The sequence below is a fragment of the Beauveria bassiana genome (assembly GCF_000280675.1).
Source record: "Beauveria bassiana ARSEF 2860 unplaced genomic scaffold BBA_S00066, whole genome shotgun sequence".
In the NCBI taxonomy this organism is placed as follows: domain Eukaryota; kingdom Fungi; phylum Ascomycota; class Sordariomycetes; order Hypocreales; family Cordycipitaceae; genus Beauveria; species Beauveria bassiana.
Window position 1 is genome coordinate 54,030 of NW_007930901.1, and position 18,868 is coordinate 72,897.

Genomic DNA, 18,868 nt, shown 5'->3' on the forward strand with positions numbered 1-18,868 from the left:
GTTTTTGCCCTTTGTCGCTGGTTTTGGAGCCGAAGTGTCACAACTATGCGGCCGAACCTCTTGCGGACAGCCGGCCGCCAAGGATTCACATCAGCTGAGCCGTCATCTTTAGCTGCATGTCCTTTGAAAGTTGTGTCCTAACTGGTGGGACCGAGGTCTGATGCTATTCGTGGAAGTTACAACATAAGCTCATTTCTCGGCTGAACGGGCCGTCAGCGCTAGTGATCGGAAAGGGCCGCCTGCATCGTGCATCGGGCCCAAATCTTCCGTGGAGTTTACGTTGTAAGTCGCTCAGCCCAAGCGCATATATAAAGGCAAAGGGATACACGGTTGCCGTCTTGATCTCTTGTGTATGTCTATATAATATTTCTCGGCATCCTTAGTAAGAAAGAAGATCCTCTTTCATCATGAAGTATACCCTCTCCATCGCGCTCCTCAGCGCCGCCGCTGCGGCAGCCCCCCCTCCCTCCATTCCAGAGGCCATGGACGACAAGAGTTTTTACAGCCTCAAACTCCCCGACTTCACCCCATCGGGCGACCGCATCGTCGATTGGCGCTTCACAGCAAACAGCCCACTAGAGAAGCGCGCCCAATGCCTTGGCACAGGAGGCATCGCCAACGGGCAGTGCGTGCGGTACTACAGCAACCCGGGCTGCGCGGACCGGGACCACATCAAGGGCTACAAGCCGACGTGCGCGGGCAACTGCTACGTGGATAAGTTTAACTCGGTCAAGGCGATTGGCGACGGCACGTACTCGACCAACTGCGAGCTGTACTCGGACACGCAGTGCCAGAACAGCCTGGGCAGCGTTGGGGGCAAGACGGGCGGCGGACACTGCAAGAATGCCAGCGGCTGGAGCATGAGGTGCTACTACCGATGCTAGAATATATTGTCTATAATGCGTACTCGAGCTTTGGAACATGTGAGGCAGCGCCATGATCGGACTTGTTCTCGTACAATCTGGCATGCACAAGGTCTAGCACTGCACTGCTGGGTAGCAGATAAAAGAAAGCATGTTGTGAGGGCACTATTTATGACTCAGTACATATGCATGGTAGCGATCCTTGAGACACTTTTCATGTATAAATCACAAATCTGGATTCAAAGTTTTTATTGTTGGCGATCCGTTCCTAAGCCTGCTTTTAGACGCCTTTCTCACATGACGGAGCAGTAGCCCTTTGACTGGTCAGAGTGACCTAGTTTTTGCCTCAGCCAAGAAATCTCATCCAAGGAATATCTATATGCTCGGAACAGGGCATTCGAGTCCCCTGGAAAAATCCTCGCCGTCTCGGCATCGGGGTACGGGGCAAAGCAAGGATTGACATACTCCCAGCAGACGTATCTATCCGGAGTGACCTCGAACAGACGGCCAAAGCCGCTTTCGCACAAGAGAGTATTACCATTGGCGAGCCTCTGAGCGCTACCCATGAATGGAGTGAAGAAGCTTATCATCTGCGAGCGGTCGCGATACTCCCAGACAATTTTCTTGGTCGCACGATTAACCTCGATGGCGCGGGTGTAGGTGATGGATTCGCCGTTTCGGAAAGCGCCGTTGTCAAAGATGAGAATATTGCCATTGTCCAACTCGGTAGCGTTGTGCTGCTGTGCGAGGACCTCTGGCCCAAGCTTCCATACAATGTCGCCTGTGCTTCGTTCGATGATGACGACCGCGGAGACGGAGCGCATAGACGCGAGGACGTGTTTTCCGTCGCGTAGCGGTAGGACCGAGTTGATCAGAGGATAGTGCTCCCGCGTGTAGTGAGGCTGGAGAGGATATTCTGCCCGTGGTAGTCGCTCAGACACTTTCCATTGCCAGAGCAAGTTTCCGGCTCCGTCGACTTCCTTGATTGTGTCTGCGTAGGTGATGCCGTCAATCTCGGAGCCCGGAACACCACCAATGACCATTGCCGAATCTTCCTTTGAGAGAGCCTCGAGCGAAGTGTATAGGATCCGACCGTCGCCTGCAGTGGGAAGCCGAGGGTATCATCGTCACGCCATCGAGGCTCAAGCCAAAAATCGACCCTCTAGGGGAGGGCAGCGTCATCGTGAGCAGCGACAGCGACAGCGACAAGCCGCTGACGGAACAGCGGGCCGCGAAGAAGAAAGCCGCAAAGGAAGCCGAAGAAGAAGCCGCGAAGAAGAAGGCCGCAAGGGAGGCCGAGGAACAGGCCACAAGGAAGAAAGCAGAGAAAGAGGCCGAGGAACGGGCCGCAAAGAAGAGAAAGGCAGAGAAGGAGGCCGAGGAACGGGCCACAAGGAAGAAAGCAGAGAAAGAGGCCGAGGAACGGGCCGCAAGAAGAAAGGCCGAAGACGATGCGGCAAAGGCGGCCACGCAGACGGAAGACGAAACCAGGATACGCCCAGCATTCGAAGAATTATACCCGATGGAGGGCCTCACGACGTAAGAAAGGGAAGCCATCCTCGCCTACGCGGACGCCTTCGCAGATCCCAGACACTTCCCGCATATGATCGCCCTTATGGAACGGGGACGCGTCCCAGTGCATGTGTCTAGCACAGCAGCAACGGACTTCGTCATGTCCCGTCTGCTGCGACCCCAATTCACGTCCAGCATGTTCACCAACAGTAGGTGGCTACGGGAGGCCAGAGCCATCAGGACCCTGCACCCCCTCATCCCAAGAGAGTGGGCTGTGGCGATAGCCGCCAACCAAGAGACACTCGGGGAGATGCTGCCCCAGGATGACCAGCAGGCCGCAAAATACGCCAAGCATTGGTGGGGTGACAAATTGCACAGTCCATGAGAGAGAGAGAGAGAGAGAGAGAGAGAGAATGGGAGCGAGATGCCTAGAGAACAAGGGAGAATGGGAGCGAAATGCCTGGGGGACAAGAAGAATGAGACACAGAGGATATCTTGCTTTATTACTGGGGATTCAATGGAGTGTGAGCTTATGACGAAATGAGACCATGAGACACAGAGGGTATCTTGCTGGTAGCTAGCATACAGACGGCGGCATTGTCACGTAGCCCACTAGGGGGACCCTTCAGGAGCCATCGGCCACAGAGATAGACAGAAGTACTCGCTTTTATTATTTATTAATGCACCCCGTCAGTGTTTACAAGCAGACGCCGAAGACCAAATGGGTTCTAACCATAAAATGCCCGTTTCCGGGACCGCCCGCGCGTATCCCACACAGAAGCGTCAGAATCGTCAAGCTCGTCGAGGTCGTCGTCCTCCTCTGATATATCCGCCGCTTCTTCATCCTCCCGTACGCGCTTTCTTGGGCTGTTGTTGCAACTCTTGGACCCCAAAATAGGCGCAAACAAGGTGCGGCACTCCTCCCCAGACACATCGCTCACACCTGACACACCGTCTTCTTGCCGCAGAGTGATCAGACGGCGGGAGACGCCAGTGTGTAGAAACATGCCTGAAGAGAGCACTGTCCACGCAAAGCGCGCAAACAAATATTCGACTGCTATACCTGATAGCTGCTGTGGCTGGGCATTGTGATAGACAGCGGGTAACTCGTCCTTGGGCGTACCGGAAATAACGTGTATCACCCAGGAGCCATGCTTCGGAACGAAGACAAAACGACGCTGATCAAAGGTAGAATGAATGTTGGAACAGAGCAAAATAGCATTGCGTGCGTCACCGGTGAGAGTGGCTGTGGCAGCCAGGGTTGGCGACGAGTACCGACCCATTTCATTGCTAGCAAACCAGGAATTTTCGCGGCGCGGGATGAGGTGTGCTATCTCGGTACCAAGCGTGGACAAGGTAATACGACACGAGACATCGCGCGCGTGGACGGAGTTGGTTGTGGTCTCGAGCGGGATTGATGATGCTTTCCACGTGGGCGGCAAGTTATTGTGTGGGAATTGGAAATGTGCAAAGGAAGGGACGATAGGATACGGCTCGGGATTCATGTCGCCAACGCTGTTCGGGACGTGGAAGTAGTAGTTGCTTCCGAGCAAAAGGTCGTCTGGACCAATCTGAACAGGCCTGGCACCAGCTGCCTTATCCTCGGAGAGGAAGCCATCCCAACGACAGTTGGCCACAATGGCACATGCGACACGAGCCGTCTCATGATGCAGGCCGAAGCCTATCTGGCCATCCGATCCATCTTCATCTGAGCCTTGCTTCTTGTACGCATCGAGCGCCGGCATAATGAGTAAAGTGCTGCGTTTGTCAGGGTACCCTGGATGGCACAGTGTTACGCGGTGGCCACAGGTCACGCTCGATGAGTAACCTCCATCCGAGTGCTTTGGTGCTTGTAGACGGGCTCTTATAACGGATGGAATCGCCATTTGCTAAGAATTATCGTTGAAAATTGATGAGAAAAATTGATGAGAAAAATTGATGGTGTATACAGACAAGCCACAAGTCGCTTTGTTGTTGCCAAACTTGGGAGCTGGTAGCCTTTTATAAGTAGTTTCTTGGTTCCCATGGTGAGTACCAGAGTACGTAACTGCCTAAAAAAAAAAAAAAAAAAAAAGAATTCTAGCCCGCGCCACATCTTATTTAATCATAAAAAAGTTAAACTCTAAGGTAGCCGCAATTCCATAATCAGCGGCAAGGTGAGCAAATTTACCATTTATTGTGTGTATCCTGTTTGTTAGGTGTGGCCGGTGGCTGGCCACTGGCCTACAACAACATGTCAGAGAAGAGGGGATAATGATGATGTTTTCTCTAGGTTCTGTGTGTCCCTCCACAGGCCCAACAGGTGCCGCCTGACAAAAAAAAAAAAAAAGTCCTCGTTTTTGAGGTCCTATAATTATGTATATTTAAATTCCCAGGCACCTTTCTTAAGGACTTTAATGCCACGATTCTGTGTGTCTTGTTTGCTCTATAGCTTATTGCTCTTTGGCTTATTGCTCTTTGGTTTGTGGCTTGAATTAAAATGTGGTGGCTCTCTGGCCTGGGCTCTCTGGCCTGGGCTCTCTGGCCTGGGCTCTCTGGCCTTTTATGTTTGGTGTTCTGGCTGGTGCTGGTGCTCGTGGCTGATGATCTTGATGTTGGTCCTGGTGGGCGAGGCCCTGGTGCGTTAAAGCTGGTGGAAGTCTCTGGTGCTCTGTGGCTGGTTGCTGACGGTCTGGTGCCTTCTGGCTGGTGTCTTAATAAAATTTGATGACTAGTGTCTATTAATGATATAATAATAATTAATGAAAAACATGGTCTGGGTAGAATAGTGTTACCACTTATCAGAGAAGAGGGGATAATGATGATGTATTCTCTAGGTTCTATGCGTGCATCCACAAGCCCAACAAAGTATATCATTATTATCTTCTAACAAGTAGCAGCAATATTAGTTAATGTAGACTACTATGTTATGTTGCGCACTTACTGGGTGATGTCTTTTCATTCCAGCTTCAAAAGCTACGCCCAAATCATCTGCCCGACACTACAGCAAACTCTCCTCACTATACCTAAGATTTACCTAATATTGAGTTTTACCCAGATTTCATAGGTTATGAGCTGTTTGGTATGGATGATGACATGACAGGATGGCCATAGTATAGCTTGCTATGGCTCTAATTTCTTTTTTTTTTTGTGTATTGCACCAAGCATCTCACCTGTACTGCGACATGTACAGCACTCTGAGCATCCTGTAATGGAAAGGGTATATCACATTTTGATGCATTCTGCTCGCCATATGCAAAAAAATTGAGGCAACCGACGGGTAGTCGCTATTCAATGAGTTGGGCCGCAGTATACAGGAAATGGAGGCGAAAAAAGAGCGAAATGAGTGTTAGTTGGTCATACCTGTCATGGTAGTTCTAATGGTGGTGGAAAGGCAGGGCGTGACAGTGAAGCAATGCCGCAATTTTGAGCAAACGAACCCAATGTACTCAACAGCTGTCTTGACCATTGGCATCAGTGCATGAATGCTACTTCAATATTGGGCTGACTACGCATTCTCAGCCATCCAGTCTGTGAGGCTAGTTGGCTATTTGGGTTGCACACGGCCCAGGGCCAGATTCTGGTAGTCGCACGACGAGGTATGAGTAGCAATACGAACTCCAAGCCTCAAACTGGTGCAATCATGGTGCAGTATATCATATATCCAAATTGTGCATCTGCCAATCGTGCATAGCCTTTGCGCATAGCTAGATTGCAAGGCGTAGAGGTTTGGCTCTGATGACACCAGTTATTCAGCGAGCACTGGTACGACAATGGCACATATGACTGACAACATTTTTCGAAAGCATTATTTATTATGCGATGGAACTATCTTTCTGTGACTTGAACTCGGTTGACTCCCAGTATACAGTATCCTCGCCAGCAGGCGTGCCCCGAGAGCACCCACCTCTTCCAAGTCAACCTAAACAAGCCGAGGCTCTCGTAAGCTATATCATGTCTAAGCTGTTGATAAAGTCCCATCAACTGACGAGGTATCTTTCAAGTTGAGAAGACAGAATATCATCACGCCAACAATGCTTCCTCCAGCGCAGCCGAACCCTCCATCAGAGCCAGACCTTCCATCGCAGCCAAAGACGGTCTGCAGCCACTGCGCGGGAACCGGCGCGATGCAAATAGAAAAGCCAGTCTATGTAGAAGAAACATGCTACAGTTGCCGTGGAACGGGCAAGTTTGGCCGCGGTGATGGGCAACGATGGTGCGCCTTTTGTCACGGCGCAAAGATTCAGACCAGATGGACGTCGACATGGGTCCATCACCCGTGTTCCGGCTGCACATAGTAGTACTAGGACCTCCAGAGAAGATTAAAAACCCCTGGCAGAGCACACTCATTGTTGTATGCTCCTATTCCATCGGCCATAATGTCATCCCCGCAACTTCCACGTCTCTTCTTGTGAGCTGATCAAGTGAAGTACTCCGACGGGCGTCTTTTTCTGCAATCCAGTACCTCTCTAACTCCGGGTCATGGCTTTCAATCAAATCACCATGTTCTGAGCAGCCCAGTCTTTGAATTCTGTACCCCACAGGCACAGCTCAGAACATGGCACTCCGTGGCGGTCAACAATGCAGCCGATGCCGCCGTGCAAAAGGAGCGTAAGCTACTCCATACATGGACTTGGATTCAAGGCCCTCTGCATGTGCTGCAGCCTAGTTCGCATGTGAACTATCTAATTAGTAGTAATTGTTATCGTCTCTATGGGTTCGCAAGCCAATATCTAGTTGCCGCATGCTGGTGATGGCTCGCATGGACTAGTGATTGTCGCCAACAGCTGACACTCGTGCTGACGGGACACAAGACAGACTCAAGATACTTGTTGCAGGCAAAAAAATTTAGATACTTTGGGCTGCTACTATCCCGACTGCCAAAAGTGCGGGCAAAAGATGGTGAGCAGGCGAAAAAAATGTTTCCATGGGCCGCGTTGAGGAAAAGGCCATGAGTCACACAACAGGTCTTGATGCAGAACGCAGCAGGCAGCATTTTCACATGAAGACGTCGCGACAATTAAACCGTTTTTAAATGTCTCCCTGCATGAATTTTACTAATTTTTGGGAATCAACCTTTGCGTTGAGTGCCGTGACACCAAAGTTCTGGATGACGTCCAATGACGTACAGGCTTTACACAGTCACATGCCCAGGTCGTCAGTCTGTAATTTTGTATCAATTAATTGAGGGCTGTGTTCAGAGACCTGAAGACCCACGATTCCGAACCATTTCCGATTCTTCCGGTACAAGAATTCGAATTTCTGCTGGTAATTTGAGTCCGGCGAACGGAGGCGGAGGCTTAGACGCCTCCGCTCGGCCCGTTTTACGGGTATCGCGAAGCGCTGACACCCAGAGACTTGTGGCAGCCAGACCAATACCTTGCGCGCATCTAGCGGCGCACCACGCACATGGGCCTGTGCCATAATAAAACACAACAATTATTTGGTGGAGTGTATGTTATCAGGTGATGCCCGCTCTGACGATGAAGCGAACGGAAACGGGGCAGCCCAGAGCCAGCCACATATTCGGGGGATCCGTAGCTGTACCTGAGCATGGAGGAGTTGAGATTGATTGTTGTGTATTGTTTCCACAATCACATGAAAACATGCTTTGGTATTCTGACACGTATGATGTTTATTGTTGGGGCAAAGTCTGGACGCTGAAGAACAGAGAGAGGGTGTAAGTAGTCCAGTAACTGCACCAATGTCGACTTTACCCGGACTCTATTGAGATGAGATGACAGCCAGAGGAAAAAGGTGAAGACGGTATGCATGATTGGTCATTTTTTAGAAAATGAGCGACAGAGTTTGGTATGGCACTTTTGGTCGTTGCAGCTCAATCGAGTCAGACGCCCAGGACATTCTAGGTACATGCTATTACCACGTGTCGGCGTTTCTGAAACTAGTACTGAAAATCGACGACTTCTTTTGTTGGGGGAAGCCCTTGTAACTAGATTGATTCGATGCATACTTTTTTAGCGGAGAGAGGCGGGGAAAGGCCGAGTCCACATCACATGTGAGTTTAGTTTATCCCCTCATCAGCCCGCTGAACGGACTCCGTTCACCCCGTAATGGGCTAATTATGTCGCGGCTTTTTCTGATTTCTGCGGCGATGATGGAGACAACCCTAAACCAAGTTGGTTATTAGTGCCGCATCAATAGGACACAGAATCGCCCCCGTCTCCGCCACGCTGGGTACGGTGTCTGGCTCTTATAAGTCTGAACGGTCCCCCCGGGACTCGAGAGAGACCTTCAACTATTGATTTTGTCTTTTCTTTACTAAAACCGAGTCCAAAATGGCAACGACAACTACGACGATACAGCGCAACCCCAAAGACTCCCTCAAGTCGACATGGCGACTGGATCCCAACAAGGATGGGTGGACCATGGCTCACCACTTCTTTGGCATCTTTGACTTGCACCAGTCGTATCTCGACGTTCCCGTCCCCGTTCACCAAAAGAGCGAGCCTGTTCCGTACATGCCAAACTGGCAGATGAACGTCTTCATCATTGTCTGGGGCGCACTACCGATCCTCGGTCATCACATCTTTCACACCCTCACCGGACGCAACATGCACATTGCCGTTGCCTACCTGTACTATGGCTTCGCCCTGTCCACGTTTGCCGTTCACGAGCTCCGCATGCTGCGACGTCTTGGCCATCGCCACGGCTACCTCGACGGGGACAAGCACGCCCGCGACGGCGTGCCCGACGCCACGGTCAGAAAGGTGGCCGACTCGCTGCTCGCTGCCATTACGTTTCGCCCAGCGATCCTGATCCTGCTCGCCTACCGCACCGGCCTCAACCCGGAGTCGCTGAACCTGTACCTGCTGCCGCTCCAGGCCGCGCTGTACCCGATCGTGACCGACTTTTGGTTCTACTGGTACCACCGCCTGATGCACGAGGTTCCGTTTCTGTGGAAGTTTCACCGCACCCACCACCTCACCAAGCACCCCAATGCGCTCCTGACAATCTTTGCCGACACTGAGCAGGAGATTTTTGACATTGCCGTCATTCCGTTTCTGGCATTCTACTCGATGAAGTTTATCGGGCTGGAGCTCAACTTTTACGCCTTTTGGATGTGCCACATGTACGTGTGGTTCACGGAGCTTCTGGGCCACTCTGGCCTGCGCGTCCATCTCCACGCGGCTTCGCTCATTGATGGCATTTTGGGCTACTTTGGGGTCGAGCTGGCGCTGGAGGACCACGACCTGCACCATCGGACGGGCTGGAAGAGCAGCCACAACTATGGCAAGCAGAGTCGCGTGTGGGACACGGTGTTTGGAACATGCGCCGATCGCATCGAGTGCAAGGAGAATAATGTAAACTATGATGACATTGCTTCGTTTCCGCTGTTGTAGGAACTGGGGATTCGGGGGACTTGGGCAAGGAAAGAAAGCAAAGAAAAGAAAATAAAATAAAAGAGAAACAGACCGGCCTGATTCCCACGTTGGATTCAGGCACAGTGATGGGCTTAGCGAGCAAATGTTTTTTAGATTTGGATTTTATTACAGAGAATACATACGTTCCGAAAAACGACTGGAAAGGTTCGAATATTCCCTCCTCGTAATTGTTCAAGTATTACTACAAACTGGTGGCTCAGCGCAGCTCGTTGCGCTTGTTCTGTCTGTCCCTTTAGTAGCCTGGCGGAGAAATTAAATTCTTGAGAAATGTACGAAAACGTCCCGTCGATGCGTCAGCACTGCTATGACTTGTGCGACGAGAAATCGAGTTTGTTATCTCGCAGGTTCCCGTCGACGGGTGGCGAGTCGTCACCATGCGGTTCGTCCGATCTGGGTTTCAGTTAGCACTGCCGCTAGGAGTTTTAACACACCCCCCCACGTATATTTACGATGGGCATTATTGATCTTGGCCTGCTCAAGCATGGCCTGATATTTGGCTTTTGCGACTTCAGAAGAAGAAGGCATTTTTGAATGATTGTTTTTCTGTGTCTGTTGAATTGAATCGGTTGAGTGATGGACATGTTCAATCAAGATACAGAGTGCGGGGAAGGGGGGGGGGAGGTTTGCCACATTTTGACTTGTCTCGTGATCGAGCTACCCCGCGCGTTTCCCTACCAAACGGCAGTTGCTAAGAAGCAACAATCTTTTTTCGGGGCTCATGGCATGCGATACGGGGTCAGTAGAAATCGGCCTCACACTGACAGTAAGTAGTGCTCGAGTTTCAGCACTACTTCGTCTGCAGTCCATTGGCAGGCTTGAGAACCACCATAATCGGCCATGCCGAAATTCTTTGGCGAGCTAGTATAACTCTACGTATCTCTCGCTAGAAATTGGAAAAAAACTAAACTAAAATCCATATTTATCCTCCATGTTAGCATCATCTTGACCTTTGCTGCAAGGACGGACGACCGACCCTCTCAATGCTTTTGTATTCTTCAACAGCTCTGCTTGCGGGCAGTCCGCCCATGTGCGAGCGCAGCGCACCAACCAATTACAAACCATCTATCATGGCCTTTATGCTTGTTATCGTGGCGTGAAAATCGTGTTGGATGATTAAAAACACAGAATTTTCGCCATGGCCTCAACACTTACGTAGCACGTAAATATGGACATCATGTCGCTGCGACTGTACCCGATCGGCACCCAACAACACCAACATCGCTTGGCAACTGATGTGTGTCCACGAGATGGTGGGAGGGCCAAGTCATTATTAGTGGCTTGGGCTGGCCTGGAACCCGGCGCAGGTTCGGCATCAGTAACTCGTCGAGGCAACATGGCGCCAATCCAAGCCCGCCGTGAGAAATGCAGCTGACCCTGTGTTGCGTTGTCGGAGACGAGGACAAAGAAGCCGCTCCTACCTCCTAGAGCCCTTGACTTTAAAAAGGTTGGAGCTCCCAGCATCTCGGGCTCCGGCACTGGTGTGCAGCAGCTCTTCCTCGATTATTCTTAGAGGCTTGTTCGGCTTTTTTTTTTTTCGATAGAGAGGTGATATATGCGGAAAAAAACCCACCATGAATACTGAGTACGATGTTGCCGTCGTTGGACTTGGAGTCCTGGGAAGCGCCGCTGCATATCACGCTGCCCGGAGAGGCGTCAAAGTCATTGGCTTTGAACAATTCGAGTTTGGTCACGTCCGCGGCGCCTCCCACGATACATCACGCATCATCAGGACGTCGTACGAGGCGCCCCAATATGTGGCCTTGGCCAAATCTGCATACAAGGACTGGGCTGCACTGGAGGAAGCCGCGGGGCAAAAGCTGACCAACATCACCGGCGGCCTGGTGTTTCTACCAGAAGGCGGGCCTCTCTCTGCCGAGTCCTTTGCCACGAGCTTGGAACAAAACGACATTCCCTACGAGCTTTTGACGTCGGAACAAGTGGGCCAAAGATGGCCGCAGTATAGCATCGCCGATACGGTGAAGGTCGTCTACACTGCCGACTCTGGCATAGTCCATGCAGCCAAGGCTGTCATGGCCATGCAGCATTTGGCTCGAGCGAATGGTGCAGAAATCAGAGAGCTCACGCCTGTAACGTCAATCGTCCCGAAAGACGGCAATGTTGTCATCGAGACACCAAGCGGCACATTCTCTGCGAAGAAGATTATTCTGGCAACAGATGCTTGGACAAACGAGCTGATTGCTCCTCTGGGAGTCGAGATGCCTCTCCAGGTTTCACAAGAGCAAGTCACCTACTTCAAGCCCACTGATGTGTCAGCGTTCGAGTCTAGCCGGTTTCCTGTCTGGATCTGGCACGCTGACCCATGCTTTTACGGATTTCCCGTGTACGGCGAGCCTACGTTCAAGGTCGGACAGGACTGCGCCATGAACCTGATGAGTCCTCAAGAACGAACCTTTGTCCAGTCGCCAAAGATTTTGAAAGACTTGTGTTCTTTCCTAGAGGACTTTATTCCAGACAAGGCGCGGGAGCCTTTGCGCACAGTGACTTGCCAATACACAATTACACCAGATAGACAGTTTATTCTGGGTGCTCTAAAGAAGCACCCGAGCGTCATTCTGGCCCTCGGAGCGGCCCATGCTTTCAAGTTTGCGCCGGCAATTGGAAGAAATCTGGCCGAGCTCGCTATTGACGGAAAGAGTACCGATGACTTGTCCAAGTTTGGTGTGCCAAGTGGTGTCGGCGACGACTAATCAGTCGGGTATATTGCCTGATATTGCTGATTATTAGCGTCAGTACATTAATAACAAATGAACATGAAAATTGAACATGATTAGATAATTCATAAAGTCATCCTCATAATATATCCTGGGCCACGATGATGCAGCAGAAGCAGACGATGCAGGCGATACAGCAGATGATGATAGATGACAATTATAGTTGATCAGTATCCGTACTCCGTACTACTGGTAACGTTCTTAGCCACAGAATTTGATGGAATCACTAGATGGACCCTTCTCCCATGGAAGTGAAGCGGAGTGTTGAAAATTCAGATTTTCGGCCCTCGCAACCGGGCCGTCGCCGCCTCTCGCATGCCGTCTCACATTCAACTGACCGGCGTCTTCCCCCGCATGGCACTCAATGTTCTGCGTCAAGCCCATCATCATCATCTCATTCCTGCAACCGTTCGAGCTTCGCTGGCTCCAAGAAGACGCCTTTTAGCCCTCCAAGGCCTCACAAACCTTCTCATCATCGCAAGTGTCGCCGCCAGCGCCACCGTCCGCGCCAAACGAGCCAAAGGCCGGTGCAATTCGTGATCTGGCAGCCTCCAAAACAAGAATTAGATATTGTCGTTGTACGTCTCGAAAGATTCCGTTGCCAGGCAGAAACTCACGCATCCCGTCGTCCCCCGGGTATGCTTCTGCCAGGCAGGCCATGAAGGCTGCTGGTATGCGTTTGTGAGCTGCTCTGAGCGCCGTTGAGGCTGCCCGACGGCATCTACTTTCAGTGGTGGATGTCGAGGAGAGGCCTGCGGCGATTGAATCGTCAAGGCGTGCCTATATCGATTATGGATAGTGTCTGGGGAGATTTCTTGTTGAAAGATCTTTAAATTGTTTTTCGGCACTTGGCGTTTTGCTTTTCTGGGTTTGCTTTTTCGCTCAAATACTTATCCTACCCATTGTCGACTGCCTCCCCGTGGCGGGTAGGGGAAAGCTACTGTCTGGAAAAGCTCTCGGTAGAGACCTATCTCTAGACATTTCGGACAGCGGTTGAGCTTGAAGTTGTCATTGGTTCGCCAGCCTTCTTGGCGTCGAGCCAAAAAAAAAAAAAAAAAAAAAAAAGGGTAAAGAAGGTTCGTCATCAGTCGCATACGCCAGGCATCACGACTAACATGGGCAGCGCAATGCGCTCGCCACGCATCTCGACGTCCACAACAACGCGCCCCAGTCCGCCGCCGCCGCCGCCACCATCGTCGTCCTCGTCTCCCCGCTCGCAGGCCAGCACAACGAACCCGTCCGGTGCACCATCTCCTTCCGCTGGTGGCTCACCGGTTGCGAGCACGCCGAGTACAGCGTCCCCATCGTCTTGTACGTGCTGGTCTGCGATTACTTGACCGTCCTCGCCGGCGCCGTCCTCTGCGCAACGCTCTGGACCCTGGCGAGGGCACTACTTTGCAGCCCCAGCACAACTATCAAGCGGCCGCTCAGCGGCGTTTCGTTTGCGAGGCTCGAGTACGCGCTTCCGATCTCTGTACTGTGAACATCGAAACGAAAGCGGTCCTTCGTGTCGTCACTGAGCGCCACAAACCAGGCGATGCAGCTCGAAGCTAGCTGCGACGACTTTCTCGCTCTGTGTGGCACAGATAACGGAAAGGGTGTGGCGCGGATGCTCGGTGATCATCCGGGAGTATTTGGGCGGCGGCTGGTGTTGACGCGTGTCTTGGTCGATTTGAAGTTTGAGGAACCCGCTGTGCTGGCTCACGCTAGCTGCGACGACTTTCTCGCTCTGTGTGGCACGGACAACGGAAAGGGCGTGGCGCGGATGCTGGGTGATCATCCCGGAGTATTTGGGCGGCGGCGGTTGTTGATGGGTGCCATACATTACACGGCTTATGAAAACCAGCTATGCTGGCTCGTGGGGGAGGATTCACCCCCGGTGGACATAGCGGTGGACGAGGTGACGGTGATACAAGCTTCAATGAGCAGAGGAGGAAGTATTTAAAACCAATTGACCGGCAGCCGGTCAATCAACAGCCAATTAATCAACAGTGATTCAATGAACAGCGAGTGAATCAACTGCCAGATAATCAACTGCCAGATAATCAGCAGCCAGTAAAGAACAACAGCCAGTCGACCAGCAGCCAGGCAATCAACAGCCAGTTAATCAACAGTCAGTCAATTAAACCTACTGCTGATTGACCGGCTGCTACTTGACCGGCTGCTACTCGACTGACTGCTGATTAACTGTTGATCATGAGACCGTCGACTAGAGCCGGCTGTTAATTGAGATGCCTTGCTACTGAAATACTACCTGTAGCGCATCTACAAGGGACCCGAAGTGAAAAAAATTTTCTGCTCCCCCATTTCTATCCATCACTGACAGAGGGAGCTAATTCCTCATTGTAAAGTTGTCCAAGTTGTCAAGGAATTCTGCATCACCGGCCTCCCAAGCATGTTTGCGCTCAAACTGCTCAATAAGAGTGACGTGCTTGGCGCTCCTCGGGGAGATTTGAAACTCAAACTCGGCAGGGTACGTCAGCAGGCCGGGCTGTGCCTCGACGTTGACGTCAATCTCCTTGCCGTCCCTTCCCACCTTGTTGGTAAATTGAAAGGTGGCGAGCGTCTGGGCTATATTAATAAACAAGCTCGAGTCGGCAAAGAAGCGACCGGGACAGATGCGGCGACCGTAGCCAAAGGCCTCGGTACGCGGGTCGGGCTCGCTGCGCGGCGTGAGGAACCGGTCCGGGTCAAAGCGCTCCGGGTCGGCATAGACATCGGGGTCATGCAGGAACCACCAGACGGCGGGTAGGAGAAGCGAGCCTTTGGGGATATGCATGCCTCTGTACTCGACATCCTCGGTTGCCGTATGGGGAAAGCCCATGGGCGAAATGGGCCACCAGCGAGAGGCCTCCTTGACGAGCGCGTCAATGTACGGCAGGCTCTCGCGGTCGGCAAAGGTCGGCAGCCGCTCTGAGCCGACGACGCGGTCAATCTCATCCTGGGCCTTGCGCTGCACCTCGGGAAACATGATCATGGCGGCGGTAAAAGCTGTGAGCGTGATGACGGTGGTGTCGGCGGCGGCGCCGTACAAACTAGCGGCGGTCCAGATGATAGCATGCTCATCCTCGGCGCTTAGCTTGCCATCGGCGCTCTCGTGCGTGAGCTGCTGCACGAGCTTGGACACGTAGCACGGCCGAGAGGTGAAGCTGGCCATCTGGCGACGGACAAAGTCGTAGGGGATGTAGCCGGATGCGTGGATGGACCTTTTCCACCGGCGCGCTGTCTCCTTGAATCCGACGCCGGGAATGCCCTCGGGCAGGTAGCGCAGGGCGGGAATAATGTCGACTGCCCAGGCCATGGGAACGGCGGCAAGAGAGAACTCGGTCATCATCTGGTCAATTAGATTGACCAGCATGTCGGGCTTGTCAGGCTCAATGGTATATCCGTAGGCCATTTTGAGGACCGTAGCGGCGGCGGTACTAAAAAAAGGCAGTTAGGGGGGTCTGGCTGCAGCAGATTCGAGTAAGCGACAGGACAATGGTGCTCACGTTTTTAAATGCGCCTTCCACTGTTCCGGGTGTTTGAGCGCGCGCACCAGCTGGCGGCCGACCTCGACCTCCTGGACGTCTTGGAACTGCGTCGCCGACGCCTTGGTGCCGAGCTCACGGTGCAGGTACTTGCGGTACCGACGAAACGTGGAAGTATAGCTCTGGCAGACGACAATAGCCTCATAGCCGCACAGCTGGTTGGCCATGACCATTGCGGGCCGTCCCGACGTCTTGGCCGCCACCTGATCGAGCAGGTCGTGGGCGGCTTTTTTGTCGTGGATGATGATGAGCGTCATGCCCATGATGGTGACGGAACTAATGGGTCCGTGGACATCCTTGTGCTCCAGCCAGTGCAGGTACTCGAGCTTTCCGGGCGGCGGCAAGTCATTAATGTTCCCTAGCACAGGCATCGGCTTTGGCCCGGGCGGGAGCCTGCTCTTGTTCTTCTCGCTTGTTGACTTTTTGTAGACGAGATAGCCGACGACAGCCATGAGGATCCAGGTGAGCCAGATAGAGACAGCCATCCTTAATGTCCGCAGACTTGGACATGCCTAGTGAAGAGAAAAAGAAGAAAACGAGGACGAATATTTCCTGAAGGTGGTGCAGCTGACATTCCGGGTGGCGACGCGTAAGTCTTAGACACTGCAGCCACCTACGTTTTGTGCAGTCAGGCTGTCGAGTCCTGCCAGTGTCGCCACAAGGCCCCCGGCGCGACTGATTTCACAAATGACTGTTATTAGAAAATGCACTGGCTACTAGGGCATAGCATTCTGTTCCGGTGTCCCCGCAAGACTCTGCTCGAAGCTTGGCATCGCCCAGTTCTTGATCCATTCCGACGCAAGCACTTCGTTTGCCGAGGGTCGAGCTCTCGGATCCAAAGACAGCATCCGACTCAGCAGGGAAATGAAGGCCGCTTCTTCATCTTGTGGTAACACGCCAGCCTTGCGCTTTGCCCTGTATTTCTGTCCCCAAACTTTGAAGGCTTCATCAAGTGGAGGAGAGGTGTCGTCATTTCCTCGAGCGGAATTACCCTCTGCGTCGAAATACTCGAGCCGCTTCTCCCACTGTTTCCACCACTGCGGCGGCATTGGCCCGAGGATATCCTCTTGCTGCGCAACGACAGAGTCTGGCGGCACAAGCTGGTCATTGAACAGAGGTTTCATCGCTATGAGATCCCAGAGGGCGATTCCGAGACACCAAATATCGGCAGAGAAGGAGAGCGGCGATGATGGCTCGAACCGACATTCTGGTGGCCGCGCGGCTAAATAGGAGCGGCAGTCCTGGCAAGGACGGAAAGTTTCCGCTGGTGCAAAGGATTCGCCAAAGTCAATGAGAAGCAAGTTGGTTTCCTGCAAAGATATCTCAGAAGCCGGCTTGCCAAGATCGAGAGGCCGAACTGCTCTTGCGGGAACATTGGGTGGCAGGGCGCCTTCATCAGCTCTGGATATCTCTTCTGTCTGCGGGCGTATGTATAGTTGGTCGATAGACAAGGTGCTCAAGCCAGAGTTGAGCTTGATCATTGCATTGCCGAGATGAATATCTACATATGAGGGAATAAAAATTAACCATTTGCGCCAAAGCATAAAGCAAGTCTAGACTCACCACCATGAACATAGCCCTGGTCGTGCATGTATGCCACGGCTGACACGAGCTTGAGTGCCAAAGCCCTGGCCACGTCCAACTTGAACATTCTCGAGGAAGAGCAGTCTCTGATATTGCATTCTGCCACAGCAGTAGTGTAGCAGGGATGCGTACCGTTGGAACCATGCACGGTGAATTCGTCGAGGGGCACAGGTATGGCGCCAGCTCCCGATGCCGCGACAGATGTTGTCGAAACGCTAGGTTTGGATTCTGATAGCGCCTTCATCACGGTTGTCTCATGTGTTCGGGTGTCAGAGACGCCAATCTTGAGAGCGACATACGTATATTGCTCAATGTCCCGTGCGAGCCAGACGGTCGAAAACCCCCCATAGCCCAACTTGGCCACAATCTCATATCGACTTTTGAGGACATTTCCAATCATGACTGGATGATAGCCACCCGGAACATATTTTTCGAGAGTCTCGACGTCTTCGATCCAGTTGTACTTGTTGGTCCGTCAGGGAATGTACGTACGTATCACGTTATAGGTTAGTTGGTGTTCTTAATTATAGTTGTTATTATTAGGCAGGCCTTAGCCTATAGCTATTAATCTAAGTATAAAAGTAGGTTAAATATTAATTTAGGCTAATAAGAGGGCTATATTTATTAAGGTAGCTAGTAGCTATAATACTAGTAGTCTTTCTCTTTTTAAAAGCTTAATATTATTAAAATTATTAAAATAATAAGAATACCTTAAAATATATATATTATTATTAATTCTAACTTCCCTAGCTTATAATTTCTTTATTATAACCTAGTTAGCTATAGTATTAGTCTTATATTAAGATTTAACCTAAATACCTAGGCTTATAAAGGTAATTTAGTGTTAATAAGGTTATTATAAGTTTTACTTATTTAGTATATATAAAAATGATATTTTTAGTTTCTTAGCTTATTTTAAGTATTAAATAGCCTAATTAGCTTAATTCCTCTAAATTTATAATAAAAATAAGATTTCTCTAATATATATATATATAATATAACCTTCTTTTAGTCTATATATAACTTTTATTATTTATAATAACTAATATTAATATATAAGGCTTCTTTACCTTTTATAATAAAAAAAGAAGAATATATTTAAAGTAATTTTCTAGATTATAGATAATATAAAGATAAATTAATTTTCTAGATTATAGATAATATAAAGATTTAATTTTTTAGATTATAAATAATATAAAGATAAATTAATTTTCTAGATTATAGATAATATAAAGGTTTACCTTATTTATAATCTACCTATTTTT

General features: G+C 50.9%; 9 protein-coding genes across 9 annotated transcripts; 3 read left to right on the forward strand and 6 right to left on the reverse strand.

Annotated features, from left to right (window-relative positions):
- Positions 1-407: 407 nt before the first annotated feature.
- On the forward strand, positions 408-884 carry BBA_09766 (uncharacterized protein; the record flags this gene model as incomplete). The annotated part of the gene is made up of 1 exon (XM_008604863.1): positions 408-884. The coding sequence occupies one exon, from the start codon at positions 408-410 to the stop codon at positions 882-884; it is 477 nt and encodes a 158-aa protein (XP_008603085.1).
- Positions 885-1,156: 272 nt separating this feature from the next.
- On the reverse strand, positions 1,157-1,906 carry BBA_09767 (PQQ enzyme repeat protein; the record flags this gene model as incomplete). Its single annotated transcript, XM_008604864.1, has 1 exon — positions 1,157-1,906. One exon carries the CDS (start codon positions 1,904-1,906, stop codon positions 1,157-1,159), a length of 750 nt encoding a protein of 249 aa, XP_008603086.1.
- Positions 1,907-3,103: 1,197 nt separating this feature from the next.
- On the reverse strand, positions 3,104-4,120 carry BBA_09768 (uncharacterized protein; the record flags this gene model as incomplete). Its single annotated transcript, XM_008604865.1, has 1 exon — positions 3,104-4,120. One exon carries the CDS (start codon positions 4,118-4,120, stop codon positions 3,104-3,106), a length of 1,017 nt encoding a protein of 338 aa, XP_008603087.1.
- Positions 4,121-8,650: 4,530 nt separating this feature from the next.
- On the forward strand, positions 8,651-9,715 carry BBA_09769 (fatty acid hydroxylase superfamily protein; the record flags this gene model as incomplete). Its single annotated transcript, XM_008604866.1, has 1 exon — positions 8,651-9,715. One exon carries the CDS (start codon positions 8,651-8,653, stop codon positions 9,713-9,715), a length of 1,065 nt encoding a protein of 354 aa, XP_008603088.1.
- A 344-nt stretch (positions 9,716-10,059) lies between these two features.
- Positions 10,060-10,282, reverse strand: BBA_09770 (uncharacterized protein; the record flags this gene model as incomplete). Its single annotated transcript, XM_008604867.1, has 2 exons — positions 10,060-10,147; positions 10,197-10,282. 2 exons carry the CDS (start codon positions 10,280-10,282, stop codon positions 10,060-10,062), a joined length of 174 nt encoding a protein of 57 aa, XP_008603089.1.
- A 1,046-nt stretch (positions 10,283-11,328) lies between these two features.
- BBA_09771 (FAD dependent oxidoreductase) lies at positions 11,329-12,465 on the forward strand (the record flags this gene model as incomplete). The annotated part of the gene is made up of 1 exon (XM_008604868.1): positions 11,329-12,465. The coding sequence occupies one exon, from the start codon at positions 11,329-11,331 to the stop codon at positions 12,463-12,465; it is 1,137 nt and encodes a 378-aa protein (XP_008603090.1).
- A 465-nt stretch (positions 12,466-12,930) lies between these two features.
- BBA_09772 (uncharacterized protein) lies at positions 12,931-14,269 on the reverse strand (the record flags this gene model as incomplete). The annotated part of the gene is made up of 3 exons (XM_008604869.1): positions 12,931-13,269; positions 13,586-13,879; positions 14,021-14,269. The coding sequence occupies 3 exons, from the start codon at positions 14,267-14,269 to the stop codon at positions 12,931-12,933; spliced, it is 882 nt and encodes a 293-aa protein (XP_008603091.1).
- A 552-nt stretch (positions 14,270-14,821) lies between these two features.
- Positions 14,822-16,504, reverse strand: BBA_09773 (Cytochrome P450 CYP620D1; the record flags this gene model as incomplete). Its single annotated transcript, XM_008604870.1, has 2 exons — positions 14,822-15,911; positions 15,981-16,504. 2 exons carry the CDS (start codon positions 16,502-16,504, stop codon positions 14,822-14,824), a joined length of 1,614 nt encoding a protein of 537 aa, XP_008603092.1.
- A 231-nt stretch (positions 16,505-16,735) lies between these two features.
- Positions 16,736-18,003, reverse strand: BBA_09774 (protein kinase domain-containing protein; the record flags this gene model as incomplete). The annotated part of the gene is made up of 2 exons (XM_008604871.1): positions 16,736-17,520; positions 17,583-18,003. 2 exons carry the CDS (start codon positions 18,001-18,003, stop codon positions 16,736-16,738), a joined length of 1,206 nt encoding a protein of 401 aa, XP_008603093.1.
- Positions 18,004-18,868: the final 865 nt, after the last annotated feature.